At 42.7% G+C, this 25,388-nt stretch overlaps 1 protein-coding gene and 6 non-coding genes across 7 annotated transcripts; 4 read left to right on the top strand and 3 right to left on the bottom strand.

Moving 5' to 3' along the window:
* Positions 1 to 4,916: 4,916 nt before the first annotated feature.
* Positions 4,917 to 4,988, bottom strand: TRNAH-GUG (transfer RNA histidin (anticodon GUG)). The gene has a single exon. It is a non-coding gene; the product is annotated as a tRNA-His (tRNA).
* A 2,546-nt stretch (positions 4,989 to 7,534) lies between these two features.
* TRNAH-GUG (transfer RNA histidin (anticodon GUG)) lies at positions 7,535 to 7,606 on the top strand. The gene has a single exon. It is a non-coding gene; the product is annotated as a tRNA-His (tRNA).
* A 7,285-nt stretch (positions 7,607 to 14,891) lies between these two features.
* Positions 14,892 to 14,963, bottom strand: TRNAH-GUG (transfer RNA histidin (anticodon GUG)). Its single transcript has one exon. It is a non-coding gene; the product is annotated as a tRNA-His (tRNA).
* Positions 14,964 to 15,330: 367 nt separating this feature from the next.
* Positions 15,331 to 16,134, top strand: LOC138372870 (antifreeze protein Maxi-like). The gene is made up of 2 exons (XM_069338541.1): positions 15,331 to 15,723; positions 15,814 to 16,134. The coding sequence occupies exons 1-2, from the start codon at positions 15,331 to 15,333 to the stop codon at positions 16,132 to 16,134; spliced, it is 714 nt and encodes a 237-aa protein (XP_069194642.1).
* A 1,121-nt stretch (positions 16,135 to 17,255) lies between these two features.
* TRNAH-GUG (transfer RNA histidin (anticodon GUG)) lies at positions 17,256 to 17,327 on the top strand. The gene has a single exon. It is a non-coding gene; the product is annotated as a tRNA-His (tRNA).
* Positions 17,328 to 21,765: 4,438 nt separating this feature from the next.
* Positions 21,766 to 21,837, bottom strand: TRNAH-GUG (transfer RNA histidin (anticodon GUG)). Its single transcript has one exon. It is a non-coding gene; the product is annotated as a tRNA-His (tRNA).
* Positions 21,838 to 24,159: 2,322 nt separating this feature from the next.
* Positions 24,160 to 24,231, top strand: TRNAH-GUG (transfer RNA histidin (anticodon GUG)). Its single transcript has one exon. It is a non-coding gene; the product is annotated as a tRNA-His (tRNA).
* The last annotated feature ends 1,157 nt before the right edge of the window (positions 24,232 to 25,388 follow it).

The following is a 25,388-nucleotide window of genomic DNA, read 5'->3' as shown; positions in this document are numbered from 1 at the left end:
ATAGGGTAGATAATGACAGGCTATTTAACACAAGAGGCACACACACTAGGGGACACAGGTGGAAACTGAGTGCCCAAATGAGCCACAGATATATTAGAAAGAACTTTTTTTGTGTCAGAGTGATTGACAAATGGAATGTATTAGGATGTGATGTGGTGGAGGCTGACTCCATACACAATTTCAAGTGTAGATAAGAAAGAGCCCAGTAGGTTCAGGAACATGTACACCTGTTTATTGACGGTTACGAGGCGGGACCAAAGAACCAGATCTACACCTCCGTAAGCACAATTAGATAAGTATACCACACACACACACACACACACACACACACACACACACACCGCGCGCGCGCACACCCACCCACACACGCACGTTCTCAGCTCTTGTAATAGTTGAGTTCCTCGGGTGTTACTTTCATCACCATCAGTGTTTCTTCTGGTAGGACCTGTTTCACTGGAAGTAGCATCAGGATTGTCGCCATATCTACTATCTTTAAACATTTGTGTTGCCCGATCCTTATTCACGTACAGTGATCTTTCTCCTTATGTGGCTAGATAGTAGTTTAGGCTGATCCTTGGCCTGGGAGGCTATGTTGTTCTCATACTGCTCCTTTGCTGCTCTTCAAAGTTCTGTGTCTATTTTCCTCTCTTGTGTGTATATATATGTCGTACCTAGTAGCCAGAACGCACTTCTCAGCCTACTATGCAAGGCCCGATTTGCCTAACAGTCCAAGTTTTCCTGAATTAATATATTTTCTCTATTTTTTTTCTTATGAAATGATAAAGCTACCCATATTATTATGTATGAGGTCAATTTTTTTTATTGGAGTTAAAATTAACGTAGATATATGACCGAACCTAACCAACCCTACCTAACCTAACCTAACCTATCTTTATAAGTTAGGTTAGGCAGCCGAAAAAGTTATGTTAGGTTAGGTTAGGTAGGTTAGGTAGTCGAAAAAACATTAATTCATGAAAACTTGGCTTATTAGGCAAATCGGGCCTTGCATAGTAGGCTGATAAGTGCGTTCTGGCTACTAGGTACGACATATATATATATATATATAATATATATATATATATATATATATATATATATATATATATATATATATACATTTTTTTTTTTTTTTAACCTAGAAGGGGTACCACCTCTGGTGCAAGTGTAGGGACCCATAGCCTCGGAGAAGAAAATAAAGAGTACTCAGAGAAGACGTTGTGGATCCTCACTGAACACTGATATTTTCTTCTCCTACTACCCCTATTCTTTTGTTAAGTGTGTATATTTATCTAACTTTATTTGAAAATGTCATTACACAAAAAAAGTTACAATATTGATTACATGCAGGGTACAAGGCTGCTTGTCACAAGTTGAACAGCTCCTCCAGCTCCTCAGATGGCGGGCAGGAACCGTGGATGCAGTGAGCATTTCCTCTCTGGATTGCCACACTAAGGCGCTGAAAAAGAAAAAAAGGCAGCTCTAGGGTCTCTAGTTGTTTCGATTAGCTTAGACCCCAACTCCTTCAAAAAGCTGTATATATATATATATATATATATATATATATATATATATATATATATATATATATAATATGTACTGTTTTTTCTCTTTTTGTACTTTTGGCCTCTAAGCATTGTCTATTAAAGTACTGAATAGACATCCTGTTTTATTGGTTTCTTTATTCAGTATAAATCTTGAAGTCCATCATGTCTTTTATTGTGCCTCTGTTCTGTTTGATATTGTATTTTAGAGTTCTCTGACCTTCTGGTACTGTCCTTGATGGGCCAGCAAGTCTTCCTCCCCTCTTCTCTTCCTCTTGCCACAGTCTTCATAACTACATAATCACAGACAAGGACACAGCCGCCTCTTGGCACCATTGGCATTTCATGCTCAATTTTGACCAAATCACGCAACAGACGATGAGATGACAATTCGTGTCATCACATCATCACACTGGATCATTATCAAATCGATTGTGATAATCGACTTGATAATGGTCCAGGACGGACCGAAACGTCGTCGTCTCCTCGTCTTCTGGTGTGTGGTTTGGTCATTATAGCATCAGCCTCGTTATTGTGACTCATCGTTTGCTCATTGTTCTCAATGTCCATTTTGTTTTGTGTGAAAGTTAGGTCCAATCTCGCTGGTTAGTCTCCCTCTCTTCTTCGTGTTTCCATTAGAGAGAGTTTCTTGCTAAAAATTCAACCACTTTTGCTCTCCATGTCTCTTCTCTCCATTTTGGATTCAGTGATTCCCAGTTAATTTGGACGTGATTGAAATCTCCCTTTACCTTCAGTTTGCTGTCAATCAACGGGATAATTGAGTCAAACTTTGTACGGTATTTATGGGGTTCAAATCCCCAAGAGGGCATTTGAAGGCATAGACGACGTTGGTCTCTTTTAAAACGTTCTGCTTTGTGTCTGGAGAGTTTCTCATGAGTAGGCTGGCCGTTTTTTTGGTTTTATAGTAAATTGTCAGTTGTATCTACAAATTTTTGTCTGTAGGGATAACGTTTCTACTGACAATATCTTTCAGGACCCTTTCCTCCGTTTTATGGGCTGTGGAAAAGAAGTTCCTGTAAAATAGTCTAATAGGGGGTATAGGTGTTGTGTTAGTTGTCTCTTCAGAGGTTGCATGGCGTTTCACTTTCCTTCTTATGATGTCTTCGACGAAACCATTAGAGAAGCCGTTGTTGACTAGGAACTGCCTTACCTTACAGAGTTCTTGAAGAACTCTGTAGGGTAAGGCAGGTAAACTCTCCAGACACAAAGCAAAACGCTTTAAAAGAGACCAACGTCGTCTATGCCTTCAAATGCCCTCTTGGGGACTCTAAGCCTCAAAAAACCCAGTATATAGGCAAGACAACAACATCTCTTTCCAGGCGTTTAACGATGCATAAGCAACAGGGCTCCATTAAGGAACATATAGCCTCTTCCCACAACCAAACCATCACCAGAGAAATCTTTGCAAACAACACAGAAATCATCGATAGATACAGCGATAGCAGGCGGCTCGACGTCTGCGAGGCACTACACATCAAGAAGTCAACACCGCAATCAACAGCAAATTAATGCACAACTATATTCTACCCACTTCAAGACTCCGCTCCAATATAGAAGCATCAAGAAATATGGGCCAATAAAAATAGGCCTTCTGCAGTTACCTACTTTTAATACCTGTTTGTATTTCATTGTTTCGTGTTGTGTCTTATGTTAAAAGTTTATTTTCACCTCATCCAAAAACTATTGTAACATGTCACTTCGCCCAAATGTAGGTATAAAAACTTGAAAGATGTTTAAGCTCTATTCAGTTAAAGTTGTGTGTGTTTGTGTAAACTAAAGTCTTTGAAAATGTAATAAGTTTTATGAAACGCGCTCAATTGTCGCGTCAGACTAGAAATAAAAATGAATTTTGGAGAATTGATCTTTGAATTACCATCAACAGTGAAAAGAAACGTAAGAAAGATGGAGAAAATTCGTGTTATAATTATTAATCTTACTTTTTCGGTCATATTTAATAATATATGTCTACAGGAAAGACTGTTACCAAAATATACTAATATATATATATATGACAATGTCAGACCACGGAGGAAAAATGAAACAGGAATTTCCTTAAGTACTTTCGTATATTAATACATCTTCAGAAGGAGTCTGAAGTCTTTCATTTTTCCTCCGTGGTCTGACATTGTCACATTTTTAATCACGTGTTTATTTTCGTGATATACACACACATACACACACACATATATATATATATATATATATATATATATATATATATATATATATATATATATATATATATATGTATATATATATATATATGTATGTCAACGACATCATTAAAAGAAGCCTTGCCTCTGCTCAGTGTCCAGCGGAGAGAGAGCCCCGCAACCTACTGAACCGTGACTCTGTTAGCTTTGCCGGCCGACCAGACGGAATCACACTGCGTCCGTGGAAGGGTGGCAGGCAGTTAGCATGGGACTATACTTGCGTATCCACCATGGCAACGACATACATCACCCTCTCTGCCGGCACGGCAGGAGCCGCAGCGACACACAGAGAAAAACAAAAGTCAGTCAAGTACAGGCAATTAGATCAAAGGTACAATTTCGTTCCAATAGGGTCTGAGACCCTAGGCCCATGGGGTGAGAGTGCAAGAAGGTTTCTTAAGGATCTTGGTTCCAAGCTCATTGACACCACAAGAGACCCTAGAGCAGCAAGTTTTCTCTTTCAGCGCCTCAGTGTCGCGATCCAGAGGGGAAATGCCCGCTGCATCCTCGGTTCCTGCCCGGCGCCGGAGGAGTTCGAGGAAATCTACAGCCTCTAGGAAGCGAACTTTTTCTTGGGTCATCTTAATGTTTATTTTTTGTATAAAATCAGATATGTAACTGTATAACCTTGCATAATAAAGTATATATATATATATATATATATATATATATATATATATATATATATATATATATATATATATATATATATATATATTTTACTAGATATTGACTTCAAGCAGGAGCTGCAAACTTCAGGACTGGTCTGACATATGTGGTACACAAGGTTCTCAATGATTCCTTGCACAAGTTTCTAAAGGCCGTTCGTATGTTGACCAACTGTCGAGGTGACCAATATGCCGCTGATGACATGCTCTTGATGTGAGCTTCATGGGACAGGTCTGGCGTGATACCAGCTCTTGCTTAATTTATGATTCTTCAAGAATTTCATTTCCCAATTTTTGTACCTTGTTTGACAAGCTTCAGCTCTTGGGCCGTTTTTTTCCTGTTAGTAATTTCTGGCGTTAGGCACAATAGCTTGCATTTGTGTAGTAATATAGGGAATTGTTAGCACTTTCAGCCACTAAAGTTAGGTCCTGTAACTTGCTAACCTTCCCAAGGCTGACAAAACTTCGTCCTCTGCCGTGACCAGGATTCGAACCTGGGTTATTGCGGCCACAACGCAATGTACTAACCACTATACGATCACGGCCACCGTGGAGGTGCGTGAGAAGGTGGGTGGGTGATTATCTTATTAATGAGAGTAGACCCCCCTCTCTCTCTCTCTTGCTCTCTCCCTTGCTCTCTCTCGCTCTCTCTCTCTCTCTCCCTCTCTCTCCCTCTCTCTCACTCTCGCTCTCCCTCTCTCTTGCTCGCCCTCTCGCTCTCTCTCTCCCTCGTTCTCGCTCGCTCTCCTTCTCGCTCTCGCTTTCACCTCTCTCTTTCTCCTCTCTCTCCTCCTTTCTCTTTCACCTCTCATTTTTTCCTCTCTTTCTACTCTCTCTTTCTCTTCTCTTTCTCCTCTCTCTTTCACCCCTCTCTTTCTCGTCTCTCTTTCTCCTCTCTCTTTCACCTCTTTCTTTCCTCTCTCTTTCTCTTTCTCTCTTGTTAGCTCCTGCGGCAGCTCTTTTGTTATCTCTTGTGGCAGCTCTTTTGTTAGCTCTTGTTGCAGTTCCAGTGGCAGCTCTTTTGTTAGCTCTTGTCGCAGCTCTCATGGCAGCCCTTTTGTTAGCTCTTGTAGAAGCTCTTGTGGCAGCTCTTGTGTTAGCTCTTGTAGCAGCTCTTGTGGCAGCTCTTTTCTTAGCTCTTGTGACGGCTCTTGTGGCAGCTCATATGACGGCTCTTGTGGCAGCTCTTTTGTTAGCTCCTGTGACGACTCTTGTGGCAGCTCTTGAGGTAGCTCTTGAAGCAGCTCTTGTGACGGCTCTGTAGGCAGCTCTTGTGACGGCTCTTGAGGCAGCTCTTGTGACGGCTCTTTTGTTAGCTCCTGTGACGACTCTTGTGGCAGCTCTTGAGGTAGCTCTTGAAGCAGGTCTTGTAGCAGCTCTTAAATCAGCTCTTGTGACGGCTCTTTAGGCAGCTCTTGTTGCAGCTCTTGTGACGGCTCTTGAGGCAGCTCTTGTGGCAGCTCTTGTGGCATTAAGACGGATTCATTATAACTGTTACAATAACACTGTAATTATCATTATTATATGTATTACAGATCAAGAGGGAGCCACCTGCCTCAGCTGGTGTGAGGAGGGACAGCTGGTGTGAGGAGGGACAGCTGGTGTGAGGAGGGACAGCTGGTGTGAGGAGGGACAGCTGGTGTGAGGAGGGACAGCTGGTGTGAGGAGGGACAGCTGGTGTGAGGAGGGACAGCTGGTGTGAGGAGGGACAGCTGGTGTGAGGAGGGACAGCTGGTGTGAGGAGGGACAGCTGGTGTGAGGAGAGACAGCTGGTGTGAGGAGGGACAGCTGGTGTGAGGAGGGACAGCTGGTGTGAGGAGGGACAGCTGGTGTGAGAGGAGGGACAGCTGGTGTGAGAGGAGGGACAGCTGGTGTGAGAGGAGGGACAGCTGGTGTGAGAGGAGGGACAGCTGGTGTGAGAGGAGGGACAGCTGGTGTGAGGAGGGACAGCTGGTGTGAGGAGGGACAGCTGGTGTGAACAGGGACAGCTGGTGTGAGGAGGGACAGCTGGTGTGAGGAGGGACAGCTGGAGTGAGAGGAGGGACAGCTGGTGTGAGGAGGGACAGCTGGTGTGAGGAGAGACAGCTGGTGTGAGGAGGGACAGCTGGTGTGAGAGGAGGGACAGCTGATGTGAGGAGGGACATCTGGTGTGTGAGGAGGGACAGCTGGTGTGAGGAGGGACAGCTGGTGTGAGGAGAGACAGCTGGTGTGAGGAGGGACAGCTGGTGTGAGGAGGGACAGCTGGTCACGAAGCACAGCTGGCGACGAGGGACACAACTGTGAAGAGTTTACACAAAAAATACATTGCTGAGTCAGGCGATAGACGGTGGTGGTGACAGGTGCGCGGGAGGACTGTCTACTTGTCTATCAGTGCTTGCCCGTCAGTGTAGACGGGGGGGGGGGGGCAGCTCCTCACGCCCCGCCTGTCACCCTTGATCTTCCTGTTTCTTATCAATTGAACAAGTTTGGGGTTCGAAGTCTTTGTCGCATCTGGCTTTAAGGTTGTGGATGGAGGTGGCTTCCTCAGCCTCCTTGTGTCAGGGGTTCGAGTCAGTGGCTGGGTGTTTCCTGGCACTTGTCTCACTACCTTCCAGCTTACTTTTATATGCTTTTGTTCTCTCTATTTAAAGAGGCTATATCCTTTAACGTCTTTTTGACTTTGGTATCATTGATGTTGTGATCATGTCCCTTCCCTGCCTGATGTTCTACAGGTGTGTGAAGCCAAGGTTCCTTGACTTATCCTCAGCGCTTATATTCTTAGCTCGGTCACTAATCTTGTTGGTAACCTTTGTACTTTTTCAACTTTTATGTAATGCTTTACAAGGTATGTGCGTGCGTGCGTGCGTGCGTGCGTACTCCACGAGGGACACAGAGGGTCTCGACCCCTGGTGCCAGGGGCTCGCAACCTTGGTGTTTGAGAGAACAAGCTCCAGCTGCTGGGCCCCACGTCTTCCCCGTGAATGAACTACTTGTGTTAGAGAGAGAGAGAGAGAGGGGGGGGGGAGAGCAGAGAAGAGGGGGGGGGGGGGAGCAGGTACTGTTAACAATAATATAACCAGCCACTCACCTCACAACACTCACCTCCACAGTGGCCGTGATCGTATAGTGGTTAGTACATTGCGTTGTGGCCGCAATAACCCAGGTTCGAATCCTGGTCACGGCAGAGGACGAAGTTTAACACAAATTGCCCAACTGACAAGCCACGTGAAATAAATGAAAGTGGCGAGGTTTCGGTCCATCTTGGAGCCTTGTGTGACGACTTTTTGGGGCCGGTGGCTGAGCGGACAGCACGCTGGGCGCTTGATCCTGTGGTCCCGGGTTCAATTCCGGGCGCCGGCGAGAAACAATGGGCAGAGTTTTTTTTCACCCCTAATGCCCTTTTTACCTAGCAGTAAATAGGTACCTGGGAGTTAGTCAGCTGTCACGGGCTTCTTCCTGGTGTGTGTGTGTGGTGTGAAAAAAAGTAGTAGTTAATAACAGTTGATTGACATTTAAGAGGCGTGGCGAAAGAGCAGAGCTCAACCCCCGCAAGAACAACTAGATGAACACACACACACACACGTTCTCAGCTCTTGTAATTGTTGAGTTCCTCGGGTGTTACTTTCATCACCATCAGTGTTTCTTCTGGTACGACCTGTTTCACTGGAAGTAGAATCAGAATTGTCGCCATATCTACTATCTTAAAACATTTTGATTGATTGTGGTGATCAAATTGATTGATTGTGTGATCAAACATTTTTATTTTTATTGACATTTTTTAGTGATTGTGGTATATCTGAAAACTTGAACCCGACCAATGTCAATACTTAAAATATCTCTTTGAGTGCCTTAGTCTTACCTAACTTAATCTATCTTTGTCCAAGGTGTTGTCTCTGCCTTACCATTTACCTAATGTTCTCTCATTCATATAATTTCCTCAGTAATCAGTCAAGTCTCCATGCACTTATGCAAGCATCTACCTCAGTATCATTGTAAAATCTTATTCTTAAATCTTATTTTACCCTATTCTTTTTTAAATTTTAAATTTAATTGTTCTGATTTATGTCATTTATTGAAATTAATTATTGATCTCATTTTGTTCTCTTAATTAAGTTCATACTAATTATAGGTTAAAGACCTAAGCTAAATATAATTAATTATCTAAGATTATTTTACTTTACAATCATCATTTGTCAATTTTGTGTATGTTCATCTTGACAGTCTACTGTTTTTTTTTTTTTTGTTCTCTGCACCAAACTTGTGTATCCTTCATGGCTCTCTTGTGATCTTTATTCTACTTCTAATTGTTTCAATTCTTTTGTTTACTTGCATTTATTATTGTGTTTTGCTATAATTATTCTCTAATTATAGCAGACTTAGTATTTATGTGAGCATTTACCTCAGTGTCTTAGTAAACTCTTGCTCATAATATAATCTTACCCTGTTATTTTTGTTTTTGCTTATAATTTTTAAATTTAATTGTAATTTGATTTATACACCATTTATTGTAATTAATTACTCAGCTCATTTTTTTTTCTTATGTTCTTACTAATTATAGGTTCACAACTAAGCTATATTAAATAATTGATTTTTAAGATTATCTTTACGATTATTATTTGTCTCTATTTTTTGCTATATATTATTCTTGTCAGTCTACTGTGTTTTTCTTCTCTCTTAACCTAACTTCTGTATCCTTCCTGGCTATCTACGGGAATCTTTGCTCTACTTCTAATTATTTCTATTTTTTGTGTATCTACGTTTATTGTTGTGTTTTGCTACAATTACTTTCTATTTACAGCAGTTTTAGTATTTAACTGTTCTTGTAATTGCTTATCTTATTGTATCGTGACATTATTGTATCTATATGCTTACTGATATTGATCCTGATCGAAATCTTCTGTCTCATATCCACACAAATCAGCACATTAATCATCATTATTGCAGGTATTACACAGCAAATCTTGCAAAAAACAAACTCCTAAATAGCACCTGCTTATCAGGTTACAACCAAAATGTTAGGTCACTTGGTAAACATTTTAATGATATAAATGCACTACTCACAGCACTAGGTACTAAATTATCATTCATCATTTTAACAGAAACTTAGATAAGTAAAGACTATACCCAACACTACAATTTAGCTGGTTATAAAGCCATTCATAACTGCAGGCCTAATAAAAAAGGTGGCGGTACAGCAATATATTACAAAGATACCTTCATCTGCGATAGTGTCATTAGTGATAGAGACGACTACTGAGAATATACCTTTGCCAAGTTCTCCAGTAAATCCCTTAAATCCTCTTTGACTATCGGTGCCATCTATAGATTTCCTAATACCAACATAACTTCAATCTCAGATAACGTAAAGAATCTTATCATAAATAACAATCTCAACAAAAATCACATCATTCTGGGAGGTGATTTCAATATTGACCTGGGTCTTCAAAACAACCCTCAAGTTGACTATTTCCGTAACAGCATGCACTCCTGTATGCTAATCCCCACAATCACCAAGCCCACCCGAGTCACTCAAACATCTGCCACTACCCTGGATCACTTATGGACTAATATAACAGCTCCCCTTACATCTGGGGTAATCTATGACAGAACAACTGACCACTATCCTACCTTCCTCATAGCAAACATGGACACAGCACCACCAGAAAGCAAGAAACTCTCATTCAGACTACACAGTGAATCAGCTTTAGGCAATCTTTCTAATGCACTTCACAATATTAACTGGGAATCTAAATTTAATAATACACAGGATATAAACTCATTAACTAACCTCTTTCTCTCCAAAACTCTAAGCCTCTACAACACTCACTGTCCCCTCCTTACCAAACAAGTAACTGATAGAAGATAAAATAATCTGTGGCTCACAAGTGGCATAATCAAATCAATCAACAAAAAACATGAATATGAAAAGAAATTTAGGATTGGCCTAGTTACAAAGGAAGTAGTTAAAAGGTACTCATCAGTGCTTACCAGTATCATAAGAAAAGCTAAACTTTCATATTATGAGACTAGATTCAAAGAAGCAAAAGGCAACATGAAAAGCACATGGAAAACCATCTCTAATATCCTAGGAACTAAACAACACTCCCACAACCAGATAACACACTCTAAGGATGGCTATACACCGTCATCTGATTTAGAAATGGCGAATGAATTTAATAGCTTTTCATCGGTTGGTGCTATTCTTGCTAGTAAAATCCCACAGACTCAGACACATATCAACACATATCTCTCAGGCAGCTATCCGAACTCTCTTCTCCTTTCACCAGTCAGCCCGACAGATGTTGTGTCCATCATACACTCACTAAAAACCAAAGCTGGGAACATCAGAGATATCCCATCCATTGTATACAAGAGCGCCTCCCATGCCCTTGCGCCACCCATAGCTCTGCTGTTCAACAAATCCTTTGAGTGTCATACCTTCCCTGATATCCTTAAAAAAGCAAGAGTAACACCAGTTCATAAAGGAGGTAATCTGGCAGACATAAACAATTATAGACCAATATCAAACCTACCCATACTATTAAAAATATTTGAAAAAATTATCTACAAACAGCTCTACTCCTATCTCGTAAAATTTGACATTCTTAGCCCCTGTCAGTTTGACTTCCGCTCCCAAAAGAGTACCAACGATGCAATTATTAGTCTCCTTGATATAATTTACTCAGCCCTTGACAAAAATAAGTTTCCGATTGGACTCTTCATTGACCTGAGAAAGGCCTTTGATACTGTTAATCACAATTACCTCTTACGCAAACTCCATCATTATGGAATTCGAGGCCATACACTGGACTATATCTAATCCTATCTTAGTGATAGACACCAATGTGTAGCCATCAATAATATAACCTCTCCCACTCTACCAATAACCGTTGGAGTGCCACAGGGCAGCATTTTGGGACCTCTCTTATTTCTTATTTACATCAATGATCTGCCTAACGTCTCTAACATTCTGAAACCTATATTGTTTGCTGATGATACTACCCTCATCTACTCTAACACCAACCCACATACACTAAATAATGTTGTTAATAATGAATTAAAAAGAGTCCACTTATGGATGTCAACCAACAAACTAACACTTAACATAGAAAAGACCTACTACATCTTATTTGGAAGCAAATCTACAAATGCAATTCAGCTTAAGATAGACAATGTAAACATTAGCAGTAAAAATGATGGAAAGTTTCCTGGCCTATTCCTAGACAAGAGAGACTACTTCAGTACCTAAATACAACACATAACTAAGAAAGTCTCTAAAACAGTTGGTATACTCTCCAAAATCAGATATTATGTACCTAACTCTGCTCTCATCTCTATTATGCACTAATCTATCCCTATCTTAATTATGGTATCTGTGCATGGGGTTCAACCACTGCAAACCACCTCAAGTCCATCATCACCCAGCAAAAATCTGCTCTCAAAATAATAACATTCTGCTTTCAGACAACACTCAGCCCCCTTGTTTAACTCCCTAAACATGCTAAACATAATCTCACTCCACAAATTCTCTTGTGTCAACTACATTTACACAACCCTGTTCTTAAATGCAAATCCTGCTCTGAAACTCTCCCTGGACAGATATAATAGGACCTATTATCACCACACCAGAAATAAATATCTCTTTGATATCCCCCAGAGTCAAACTTAATTTGTGTAAACACACTATGCAAATAAAGGGACCCAGTCTATGGAACTCACTCCCTATTGAATTGAAAAGCTGTCCAACTTTTGCATCATTCAAAAACAATACTGAAAAGTACCTAATTTCATCTTCATAGTTTTTTTACCTTTTGCTTTAAAACTGCACTGTATCTATTGCTACCCAATCTCCCAATCTTCATGTACCCAATCTGAACATCTTTATCATTGCGATCATTGCTGTCTTCTTATATGTACTGTCAATCTGCTGTATGGAGTCTATTAATCTTGTTTAAATTACCAATCAAGCTGTCAATGTAATCAATCAGAGCTTTAAAATACCAATGTGCTTTAATATACTTACTAATCTCTCTCATCTCATTTTTTTTTCTTGCAATGTAATTGTTATCATTTTATTAATTCTGATAGAATTTACCTACTTAAAATTATCTGTTAGATTAAGGACCTGCCCGAAACGCTGCGCGTACTAGTGGCTTTACAAGAGTGCAATTACTGTACTACGCTATGTATTCTCACAAACCCAATGTACCTTCTTGTATATATATAAATAAATAAAAATAAATAAATAAATAAATAAATTTGTGTTGCCCGATCCTTATTCACGTACAGTGATCTTTCTCCTTATGTGGCTAGATAGTAGTTTAGGCTGATCCTTGGCGTGGGAGGCTATGTTGTTCTCATACTGCTCCTTTGCTGCTCTTCAAAGTTCTATGTCTATTTTCCTCTCTTGTGTATATATATATATATATATATATATATATATATATATATATATATATATATATATATATATATATATATATATAATATGTATGTTCTGTTTTTTCTCTCTTTGTACTTTTGGCCTCTAAGCATTGTCTATTAAAGTACTGTATAGACATCCTTTTTTATTGGTTTCTTTATTCAGTATAAATCTTGAAGTCCATCATGTCTTTTATTGTGCCTCTGTTCTGTTTGATATTGTATTTTAGAGTTCTCTGACCTTCTGGTACTGTCCTTGATGGGCCAGCAAGTCTTCCGCCCCTCTTCTCTTCCTCTTGCCACAGTCTTCATAACTACATAATCACAGACAAGGACACAGCCGCCTCTTGGCACCATTGGCATTTCATGCTCAATGTTGACCAAATCACGCAACAGACGATGAGATGACAATTCGTGTCATCACATCATCACACTGGATCATTATCAAATCGATTGTGATAATCGACTTGATAATGGTCCAGGACGGACCGAAACGTCGTCGTCTCCTCGTCTTCTGGTGTGTGGTTTGGTCATTATAGCATCAGCCTCGTTATTGTGACTCATCGTTTGCTCATTGTTCTCAATGTCCATTTTGCTTTGTGAGAAAGTTAGGTCCAATCTCGCTGGTTAGTCTCCCTCTCTTCTTCGTGTTTCCATTGGAGAGAGTTTCTTGCTAAAAATTCTACTACTTTTGCTCTCCATGTCTCTTCTCTCCATTTTGGATTCAGTGATTCCCAGTTAATTTGGACGTGATTGAAATCTCCCTTTACCGGTGATTGAAATCTCCCTGGGAGCCGGTCGTCCAAGCGGACAGCACGCGGGATTTGTGATCCTGTGGTCCTGGGTTCAATCCCAGGCGCCGGCGTGAAACAATGGGCAGAGTTTATTTCACCCTATGCCCCTGTTACCTAGCAGTAAAATAGGTACCTGGGTGTTAGTCAGCTGTCACGGGCTGCTTCCTGGGGGTGGAGGCCTGGTCTAGGACTGGGCTGCGGGGACACTAACAAGCCCCGAAATCATCTCAAGATAACCTTCAGTTGTGCTGTCAATCAACGGGATAATTGAGTCAAACTTTGTACGGTATTTATGGGAGCTGTGTGTGCAGGTGGGGATCAGTTCCGTAGTCTCTCATCATAGTTCATACAATCAAGAAAGATCAAGCCCTTTCAAGATCAAGATCATGTGCAGTGAAAAGCTATGTACCCCAGGGCACAGTCTTGGCACCACTGCTATTTTTCATTCTTATCTCCGATATAGACAAAAATACCGGTCACAGCTTCGTGTCATCCTTTGCTGATGATATAAAAATCAACATGAAAGTTGCCACTGTAGAAGACACTGAATAGAACCAGAACGAAGATGGGTGTATTCACGAGGCACTTGGACAGATTCTTGCAAGAAGTTCCGGACCAATCAGGCTGTAGTGGATATGAAGGCCTGCGGGCTGCTCCAAGCAACAGCCTGTTGGACCAAGATATCACAAGTCGAGCCTGGCCTCAGGCAGGGCTCGGGGAGTAGAAGAACTCCTGAAACACACTCCAGGTATACTCCAGGTATACCACTCAGATTGGGTACTAGTCTGGTGACATACCTTTGAATCTTCTCCAATATATTTTTTATTTTATTTTACTAGATATTGACTTCAAGCAGGAGCTGCAAACTTCAGGACTGGTCTGACATAGGTGGTACACAAGGTTCTCAATGTTTCCTAACACAAGTTTCTAAAGGCCGTTCGTATGTTGACCAACTGTCGAGGTGACCAATATGCCGCTGATGACATGCTCTTGATGTGAGCTTCATGGGACAGGTCTGGCGTGATACCAGCTCTTGCTTAATTTATGATTCTTCAAGAATTTCATTTCCCAATTTTTGTACCTTGTTTGACATGCTTCAGCTCTTGGGCCGTTTTTTTCCTGTTAGTAATTTCTGGCGTTAGGCACAATAGCTTGCATTTGTTTAGTAATATAGGGAATTGTTAGCACTTTCAGCCACTAAAGTTAGGTCCTGTAACTTGCTAACCTTCCCAAGGCTGACAAAACTTCGTCCTCTGCCGTGACCAGGATTCGAACCTGGGTTATTGCGGCCACAACGCAATGTACTAACCACTATACGATCACGGCCACCGTGGAGGTGCGTGAGAAGGTGGGTGGGTGATTATCTTGTTAATGAGAGTAGACCCCCTCTCGCTCTCTCTCTCTCTCTCGCGCTCTCGCTCTCTCTCCCTCTCCCTCTCGCTTTCTTGCTCTCCCTCTCTCTTGCTCTCGCTCTCTCTCGTTCTCTCGCTCTCTTTCTCGCTCTCGCTTTCACCTCTCTTTTTCTCCTCTCTCTTTCACCTCTCTCTTCTCCTCTCTCCTTCTCCTCTCTTTCACCCCTTTCATCTCTCTTTCTCTCTTGTAAGCTCCTGTGACAGTTGTTGTGTTAGCTCTTGCGGCAGCTCTTTTGTTAGCTCTTGCGGCAGCTCTTGTGGCCGCTCTTTAGTTAGCTCTTATGGCGGCTCCAGTGGTAGCTCTTTTGTTAGCTCTTCTAGCAGCTCTCTTGGCAGCTCCTTTGTTAGCTCTTGTAGCAGCTCCAGTGGCAGCTCCTGTGACGGCTCTTGTGGCAGCTCTTTTGTTAGCTCTTGTAGCAGCTCTTGTGGCAACCCTTTTGATAGCTCTTGTGGCAGATCTTTTGTTAGCTCTTGTGACGGCTCTTTTGTTAGCTCTTGTGACGACTCTTGTGGCAGCTCTTGAGGTAGCTCTTGAAGCAGGTCTTGTGGCAGCTCTTAAAGCAGCTCTTGTGACGGCTCTTGAGGCAGCTCTTGTGGCAGCACTTGTGACGGCTCTTGAGGCAGCCCTGGAAACACAAACCGAAACTGTCTCTATTTTCCGCTTGTTACAACTTGTAATAAAGTTGTTACATCTTGGCTTAACGTGTTTATGACGTATTAGAACGTTGTTACAACTTGCTATATTGGTTGTTATAACTGGTTAGGAGGTGTTAAAACTTGTTCGAACGTTGTACCAACGTCGTAGTTTCAGTGTGTGTTTGGCGGGAGCTCTTGTGGCAGCTCTTGAGGTAGGTCTTGTGGCAGCTCTTGTGGCAGTTCTTGAAGCAGCTCTTGTGACGGCTCTTGAGGCAGCTCTTGAAGCTGCTCTTGTGGCAGCTCATGAAGCAGCTCTTGTGACGGCTCTTGAGGCAGCTCTTGAAGCAGCTCTTGTGGCAGCTCTTGAAGCAGCTCTTGAGGCAGCTCTTGAAGCAGCTCTTGTGGCATTAAGACGGATTCATTATAACTATTACATTAAAACACTATAATTATCATTATTATATGTATTACAGATCAAGAGGGAGCCACCTGCCTCAGCTGGTGTGAGGAGGGACAGCTGGTGTGAGGAGGGACAGCTGGTGTGAGGAGGGACAGCTGGTGTGTGAGGAGGGACAGCTGGTGTGAGGAGGGACAGCTGGTGTGAAAAGGGACAGCTGGTGTGTGAGGAGGGACAGCTGGTGTGTGAGGAGGGACAGCTGGTGTGTGAGGAGGGACAGCTGGTGTGTGAGGAGGGACAGCTGGTGTGAGGAGTGACAGCTGGTGTGAGAGGAGGGACAGCTGGTGTGTGAGGAGGGACAGCTGGTCACGAAGCACAGCTGGCGACGAGGGACACAACTGTGAAGAGTTTACAAAAAAAAATACATTGCTGAGTCAGGCGATAGACGGTGGTGGTGACAGGTGCGCGGGAGGACTGTCTACTTGTCTATCAGTGCTTGCCCGTCAGTGTAAACGGGCAATTGAACAAGTTTGGGGTTCGAATTCTTTGTCGCATCTGGCTTTAAGGTTGTGGATGGAGGTGGCTTCCTCAGACTCCTTGTGTCAGGGGTTCGAGTCGTTGGCCGGGTGTTTCCTGGCACTTGTCTCACTACCTTCCAGCTTACTTTTATATGCTTTTGTTCTCTCTATTTAAAGAGGCGGTATCGTTTTGACTTTGGAATCATTGATGTTGTGATCATATCCCTTCCTTGCCTGATGTTCTACAGGTGTGAGAGGCCGAGGTTCCTTGACTTATCCTCAGCGCTTGATATTCTTAGCTCGGTCACTAATCTTGTTGATAACCTTTGTACTTTTTCAACTTTTATGCAATGTTTTACAAGGTATGTGTGTGCGTGCGTGTGTGCGTGCGTGCGTGCGTACTCCTCGAGGGACGCAGAGGGTCTCGACCCCTGGTGACCGGGGCTCGCAAACTTGGTGTTTGAGAGAACAAGCTCCAGCTGCTGGGCCCCACGTCTTCCCCGTGAATTAACTACTTGTGTGAGAGAGAGAGAGAGAGAGAGAGAGAGAGAGAGAGAGAGAGAGAGAGAGAGAGAGAGAGAGAGAGGAAGGGGTGTCTACTCTCATCAATAACATAACCAACCACTCACCTCACAACACACACACCTCCACGGTGGCCGTGATCGTATAGTGGTTAGTACATTGCGTTGTGGCCGCAATAACCCAGGTTCGAATCCTGGTCACGGCAGAGGACGAAGTTTAACACAAATAGCCCAACTGACAAGCCACGTGAAATAAATGAAAGTGGCGAGGTTTCTGTCCGTCCTGGAGGCTTGTGTGACGACGTTTTGGGGCCGGTGGCTGAGCGGACAGCACGATGGGCGCTTGATCCTGTGGTCCTGGGTTCAATTCCGGGCGCCGGCGAGAAACAATGGGCAGACTTTCTTTCACCTTAATGCCCCTGTTACCTAGCAGTAAATAGGTACCTGGGAGTTTGTCAGCTGTCACGGGCTTCTTTCTAGTGTGTGTGTGTGTGGTGTGGAAAAAAAATAGTAGTTAATAACAGTTGATTGACAGTTGAGAAGCGGGCCGAAAGAGCAGAGCTCAACCCCCGTAACAACAACTAGGTGAAACACACCACACACACACACACACATACACACATACACACATACTCGGCCGACCGGCTCCCTCGATCCCAATAATTTATCCCTCGTGGGGGGCCTCGTAGCCTGGTGGATGGCTCGCAGGACTCGTAATTCTGTGGCGCGGGTTCGATTCCCGCACGAGGCAGAAACAAATGGGCAAAGTTTCTTTCACCCTGAATGCCCCTGTTACCTAGCAGTAAATAGGTACCTGGGAGTAAGTCAGCTGTCACGGGCTGCTTCCTTGTGTGTGTGTGTGTGTGTGTGTATGTGGTGTGGAAAAAAAGTAGTTAGTAAGCAGTTGATTAACAGTTGAGAGGCGGGCCGAAAGAGCAAAGCTCAACTCCCGCAAACACAACTAGGTGAAACACACACACACACACACACACACACACACACGCCCGTTCTCAGCTCTTGTAATTGTTGAGTTCCTCGGGTGTTACTTTCATCACCATCAGTGTTTCTTCTGGTAGGACCTGTTTCACTGGAAGTAGAATCAGAATTGTCGCCATATCTACTATCTTAAAACATTTGTGTTGCCCGATCCTTATTCACGTACAGTGATCTTTCTCCTTATGAGGCTAGATAGTAGTTTAGGCTGATCCTTGGCCTGGGAGGCTATGTTGTTCTCATACTGCCCCTTTGCTGCTCTTCAAAGTTCTGTGTTTATTTTCCTCTCTTGTATTTATATGTATGTTCTGTTTTTTCTCTTTTTGTACTTTTGGCCTCTAAGCATTGTCTATTAAAGTACTGTATAGACATGCTGTTTTATTGGTTTCTTTATTCAGTATAAATCTTGAAGTCCATCGTGACTTTTATTGTGCCGCTGTTCTGTTTGATATTGTATTTAAGAGTTCTCTGACCTTCTGGTATTGTCCTTGATGGGCCAGCAAGTCTTCCGCCCCTCTTCTCTTCCTCTTGCCACAGTCTTCATAACTACATAATCACAGACAAGGACACAGCCGCCTATTGGCACCATTGGCATTTCATGCTCAATGTTGACCAAATCACGCAACAGACGATGAGATGACAATTCGTGTCATCACATCATCACACTGGATCATTATCAAATCGATTGTGATAATCGACTTGATAATGGTCCAGGACGGACCGAAACGTCGTCGTCTCCTCGTCTTCTGGTGTGTGGTTTGGTCATTATAGCATCAGCCTCGTTATTGTGACTCATCGTTTGCTCATTGTTCTCAATGTCCATTTTGTTTTGTGTGAAAGTTAGGTCCAATCTCGCTGGTTAGTCTCCCTCTCTTCTTCGTGTTTCCATTAGAGAGAGTTTCTTGCTAAAAATTCTACCACTTTTGCTCTCCATGTCTCTTCTCTCCATTTTGGATTCAGTGATTCCCAGTTAATTTGGACGTGATTGAAATCTCCCTTTACCTTCAGTTTTGCTGTCAATCAACGGGATAATTGAGTCAAACTTTGTACGGTATTTATGGTGTTCAAATCCCCAAGAGGGCATTTGAAGGCATAGACGACGTTGACTCTTTTAAAACGTTCTGCTTTGTGTCTGGAGAGTTTCTCATGAGTAGGCTGGCCGTTTTTTTGGTTTTATAGTAAATTGTCAGTTGTATCTACTAATTTTTGTCTGTAGGGATAACGTTTCTACTGACAATATCTTTCAGGACCCTTTCCTCCGTTTTATGGGCTGTGGAAAAGAAGTTCCTGTAAAATAGTCTAATAGGGGGTATAGGTGTTGTGTTAGTTGTCTCTTCAGAGGTTGCATGGCGTTTCACTTTCCTTCTTATGATGTCTTCGACGAAACCATTGGAGAAGCCGTTGTTGACTAGGAACTGCCTTACCCTACAGAGTTCTTGAAGAACTCTGTAGGGTAAGGCAGGTAAACTCTCCAGACACAAAGCAGAACGCTTTAAAAGAGACCAACGTCGTCTATGCCTTCAAATGCCCTCTTGGGGACTGTAAGCCTCAAAAAACCCAGTATATAGGCAAGACAACAACATCTCTTTCCAGGCGTTTAACGATGCATAAGCAACAGGGCTCCGTTAAGGAACATATAGCCTCTTCCCACAACCAAACCATCACCAGAGAAATCTTAGCAAACAACACAGAAATCATCGATAGATACAGCGATAGCAGGCGGCTCGACGTCTGCGAGGCACTACACATCAAGAAGTCAACACCGCAATCAACAGCCAATTAATGCACAACTATATTCTACCCACTTTAATACTCCGCTCCAATATAGAAGCATCAAGAAATATGGGCCAATAAAAATAGGCCTTCTGCAGTTACCTACTTTTAATACCAGTTTGTATTTCATTGTTTCGTGTTGTGTCTTATGTTAAAAGTTTATTTTCACCTCATCCAAAAACTATTGTAACATGTCACTTCGCCCAAATGTAGGTATAAAAACTTGAAAGATGTTTAAGCTCTATTCAGTTAAAGTTGTGTGTGTTTGTGTAAACTAAAGTCTTTGAAAATGTAATAAGTTTTACGAAACGCGCTCAATTGTCGCGTCAGACTAGAAATAAAAATGAATTTTGGAGAATTGATCCTTGAATTACCATCAACAGTGAAAAGAAACGTAAGAAAGATGGAGAAAATTCGTGTTATAATTATTAATCTTACTTTTTCGGTCATATTTAATAATATATGTCTACAGGAAAGACTGTTACCAAAATATACTAATATATATATATAACAATGTCAGACCACGGAGGAAAAATGAAACAGGAATTTCCTTAAGTACTTTCGTATATTAATACATCTTCAGAAAGAGTCTGAAGTCTTTCATTTTTTCTCCGTGGTCTGACATTGTCACATTTTTAATCACGTGTTTATTTATTTTCGTGATATACACACACACACACACACATATATATATATATATATATATATATATATATATATATATATATGTCGTACCTAGTAGCCAGAACTCACTTCTCAGCCTACTATTCAAGGCCCGATTTGCCTAATAAGCCAAGTTTTCCTGAATTAATATATTTTCTCTATTTTTTTTCTTATGAAATGATAAAGCTACCCATTTCCTTATGTATGAGGTCAATTTTATTTTATTGGAGTTAAAATTAACGTAGATATATGACCGAACCTAACCAACCCTACCTAACCTAACCTAACCTATCTCTAAAGGTTAGGTTGGGTTAGGTAGCCGAAAAAGTTAGGTTAGGTTAGGTTAGGTAGGTTAGGTAGTCGAAAAATAATTAATTCATGAAAACTTGGCTTATTAGGCAAATCGGGTCTTGCATAGTAGGCTGAGAAGTGAGTTCTGGCTACTAGGTACGACATATATATATATATATATATATATATATATATATATATATGTCGTACCTAGTAGCCAGAACGCACTTCTATGCCTACTATGCAAGGCCAAATTTGCCTAATAAGCCAAGTTTTCATTAATTAATTGTTTTTCGACTACCAAACCTAACTTTTTCGGCTACCTAACCTAACCTAACCTATAAAGATAGGTTAGGTTAGGTTAGGTAGGGTTGGTTAGGTTCGGTCATATATCTACGTTAATTTTAACTCCAATAAAAAAAAATTGACCTCATACGTAATGAAATGGGTAGCTTTATCATTTCATTAGAAAAAAATTAGAGAAAATATATTAATTCAGGAAAACTTTGCTTATTAGGCAAATCGGGCCTTGCATAGTAGGCCGAGAAGTGAGTTCTGGCTACTAGGTACGGCATATATATATATATATAGAAGTTTCTAAAGGCCGTTCGTATGTTGACCAACTGTCGAGGTGACCAATATGCCGCTGATGACATGCTCTTGATGTGAGCTTCATGGGACAGGTCTGGCGTGATACCAGCTCTTGCTTAATTTATGATTCTTCAAGAATTTCGTTTCCCAATTTTTGTACCTTGTTTGACAAGCTTCAGCTCTTGGGCCGTTTTTTTCCTGTTAGTAATTTCTGGCGTTAGGCACAATAGCTTGCATTTGTTTAGTAATATAGGGAATTGTTAGCACTTTCAGCCACTAAAGTTAGGTCCTGTAACTTGCTAACCTTCCCAAGGCTGACAAAACTTCGTCCTCTGCCGTGACCAGGATTCGAACCTGGGTTATTGCGGCCACAACGCAATGTACTAACCACTATACGATCACGGCCACCGTGGAGGTGCGTGAGAAGGTGGGTGGGTGATTATCTTGTTAATGAGAGTAGACCCCCTCTCGTTCTCTCTTGCTCTCTCCCTTGATCTCTCTCGCTCTCTCTCTCTCTCTCTCCCTCTCGCTCTCCCTCTCTCTTGCTCTCGCTTGCTCTCTCCCTTGCTCTAGCTCGCCCTCTCGCTCTCTCCCTCGTTCTCGCTCGCTCTCCTTCTCGCTCTCGCTTTCTCCTCTCTCTCCTCCTTTCTCTTTCACCTCTCATTTTTTCCTCTCTTTCTACTCTCTCTTTCTCTTCTCTTTCTCCTCTCTCTTTCACCCCTCTCTTTCTCGTCTCTCTTTCTCCTCTCTCTTTCACCTCTTTCTTTCCTCTCTCTTTCTCTCTTGTTAGCTCCTGCGGCAGCTCTTTTGTTATCTCTTGTGGCAGCCCTTTTAATAGCTCTTGTGTCAGCTCTTTTCTTAGCTCTTGTGACGGCTCTTGTGGCAGCTCATATGACGGCTCTTGTGGCAGCTCTTTTGTTAGCTCCTGTGACGACTCTTGTGGCAGCTCTTGAGGTAGCTCTTGAAGCAGGTCTTGTAGCAGCTCTTAAATCAGCTCTTGTGACGGCTCTTTAGGCAGCTCTTGTGACGGCTCTTTTGTTAGCTCCTATGACGACTCTTGTGGCAGCTCTTGAGGTAGCTCATGAAGCAGGTCTTGTAGCAGCTCTTAAATCAGCTCTTGTGACGGCTCTTTAGGCAGCTCTTGTTGCAGCTCTTGTGACGGCTCTTGAGGCAGCTCTTGTGGCAGCTCTTGTGGCATTAAGACGGATTCATTATAACTGTTACATTATAACACTGTAATTATCATTATTATATGTATTACAGATCAAGAGGGAGCCACCTGCCTCAGCTGGTGTGAGGAGGAACAGCTGGTGTGAGGAGGGACAGCTGGTGTGAGGAGGGACAGCTGGAGTGAGGAGGGACAGCTGGTGTGAGTAGGGACAGCTGGTGTGAGGAAGGACAGCTGGTGTGAGGAAGGACAGCTGGTGTGAGGAGGGACAGCTGGTGTGAGGAGGGACAGCTGGTGTGAGGAGGGACACCTGGTGTGAGGAGGGACAGCTGGTGTGAGGAGAGACAGCTGGTGTGAGGAGGGACAGCTGGTGTGAGGAGGGACAGCTGGTGTGAGGAGGGACAGCTGGTGTGAACAGGGACAGCTGGTGTGAGGAGGGACAGCTGGTGTGAGAGGGACAGCTGGTGTGAGAGGAGGGACAGCTGGTGTGAGGAGGGACAGCTGGTGTGAGGAGGGACAGCTGGTGTGAACAGGGACAGCTGGTGTGAGGAGGGACAGCTGGTGTGAGAGGAGGGACAGCTGGTGTGAGTGGAGGGACAGCTGGTGTGAGGAGGGACAGCTGGTGTGAGAGGAGGGACAGCTGGTGTGAGGAGGGACAGCTGGTGTGAGGAGAGACAGCTGGTGTGAGGAGGGACAGCTGGTGTGAGGAGGGACAGCTGGTCACGAAGCACAGCTGGCGACGAGGGACACAACTGTGAAGAGTTTACACAAAAAATACATTGCTGAGTCAGGCGATAGACGGTGGTGGTGACAGGTGCGCGGGAGGACTGTCTACTTGTCTATCAGTGCTTGCCCGTCAGTGTTGACAGGGGGGGGGGGGGGTCCAGCTCCTCACGCCCCGCCTGTCACCCTTGATCTTCCTGTTTCTTATCAATTGAACAAGTTTGGGGTTCGAAGTCTTTGTCGCATCTGGCTTTAAGGTTGTGGATGGAGGTGGCTTCCTCAGCCTCCTTGTGTCAGGGGTTCGAGTCGGTGGCCGGGTGTTTCCTGGCACTTGTCTCACTACCTTCCAGCTTACTTTTATATGCTTTTGTTCTCTCAATTTAAAGAGGCTATATCCTTTAACGTCTTTTTGACTTTGGTATCATTGATGTTGTGATCATGTCCCTTCCCTGCCTGATGTTCTACAGGTGTGTGAAGCCAAGGTTCCTTGACTTATCCTCAGCGCTTATATTCTTAGCTCGGTCACTAATCTTGTTGGTAACCTTTGTACTTTTTCAACTTTTATGTAATGCTTTACAAGGTATGTGCGTGCGTGCGTGCGTACTCCACGAGGGACACAGAGGGTCTCGACCCCTGGTGCCAGGGGCTCGCAACCTTGGTGTTTGAGAGAACAAGCTCCAGCTGCTGGGCCCGACGTCTTCCCCGTGAATGAACTACTTGTGTTAGAGAGAGAGAGAGAGAGGGGGGGGGGAGAGCAGAGAAGAGGGGGGGGGGAGCAGGTACTGTTAACAATAACATAACCAGCCAATCACCTCACAACACTCACCTTCACGGTGGCCGTGATCGTATAGTGGTTAGTACATTGCGTTGTGGCCGCAATAACCCAGGTTCGAATCCTGGTCACGGCAGAGGACGAAGTTTAACACAAATTGCCCAACTGACAAGCCACGTGAAATAAATGAAAGTGGCGAAGTTTCTGTCCGTCCTGGAGGCTTGTGTGACGACGTTTTGGGGCCGGTGGCTGAGCGGACAGCACGCTGGGCGCTTGATCCTGTGGTCCCGGGTTCAATTCCGGGCGCCGGCGAGAAACAATGGGCAGTTTTTTTTTTTCACCCCTAATGCCCTTTTTACCTAGCAGTAAATAGGTACCTGGGAGTTAGTCAGCTGTCACGGGCTTCTTCCTGGTGTGTGTGTGTGGTGTGAAAAAAAGTAGTAGTTAATAACAGTTGATTGACATTTAAGAGGCGTGGCGAAAGAGCAGAGCTCAACCCCCGCAAGAACAACTAGATGAACACACACACACACCGCGCGCGCACACACACACACGCCCGTTCTCAGCTCTTGTAATTGTTGAGTTCCTCGGGTGTTACTTTCATCACCATCAGTGTTTCTTCTGGTAGGACCTGTTTCACTGTAAGTAGCATCAGGATTGTCGCCATATCTACTATCTTAAAACATTTTGATTGATTGTGGTGATCAAATTGATTGATTGTGTGATCAAACATTTTGATTTTGATTGACATTTTTTAGTGATTGTGGTATATCTGAAAACTTGAACCCGACCAATGCCAATACTTAAAATATCTCTTTGAGTGCCTTAGTCTAACCTAACTTAATCTATCTTCGTCCAAGGTGTTGTCTCTGCCTTACCATTTACCTAATGTTCTCTCATTCATATAATTTCCTCAGTAATCAGTCAAGTCTCCATGCACTTATGCAAGCATCTACCTCAGTATCATTGTAAAATCTTACTCTTAAATCTTATTTTACCCTATTCTTTTTTAAATTTTAAATTTAATTGTTCTGATTTATGTCATTTATTGAAATTAATTATTGATCTCATTTTGTTCTCTTAATTAAGTTCATACTAATTATAGGTTAAAGACCTAAGCTAAATATAATTAATTATCTAAGATTATTTTACTTTACAATCATCATTTGTCAATTTTGTGTATGTTCATCTTGACAGTCTACTGTTTTTTTTTTTTTTGTTCTCTGCACCAAACTTGTGTATCCTTCATGGCTCTCTTGTGATCTTTATTCTACTTCTAATTGTTTCAATTCT

This window comes from Procambarus clarkii, chromosome 40, assembly GCF_040958095.1.
Source record: "Procambarus clarkii isolate CNS0578487 chromosome 40, FALCON_Pclarkii_2.0, whole genome shotgun sequence".
Classification (NCBI taxonomy): Eukaryota; Metazoa; Arthropoda; class Malacostraca; order Decapoda; family Cambaridae; genus Procambarus; species Procambarus clarkii.
The sequence above is the reverse complement of the archived record's forward strand: the minus strand, read 5'-3'. Positions and strand labels throughout refer to the sequence as shown.

What these genes read in the sequence shown, in the direction of transcription:
- LOC138372870 (XM_069338541.1), top strand. Translation starts at nt 15,331, where the DNA reads ATGGCGGCTCCAGTGGTAGCTCTTTTGTTAGCTCTTCTAGCAGCTCTC. An exon ending in TTTTCCGCTTGTTACAACTT is followed by an intron (nt 15,724 to 15,813) that starts GTAATAAAGTTG and finishes ATAACTGGTTAG; the next exon opens with GAGGTGTTAAAACTTGTTCG.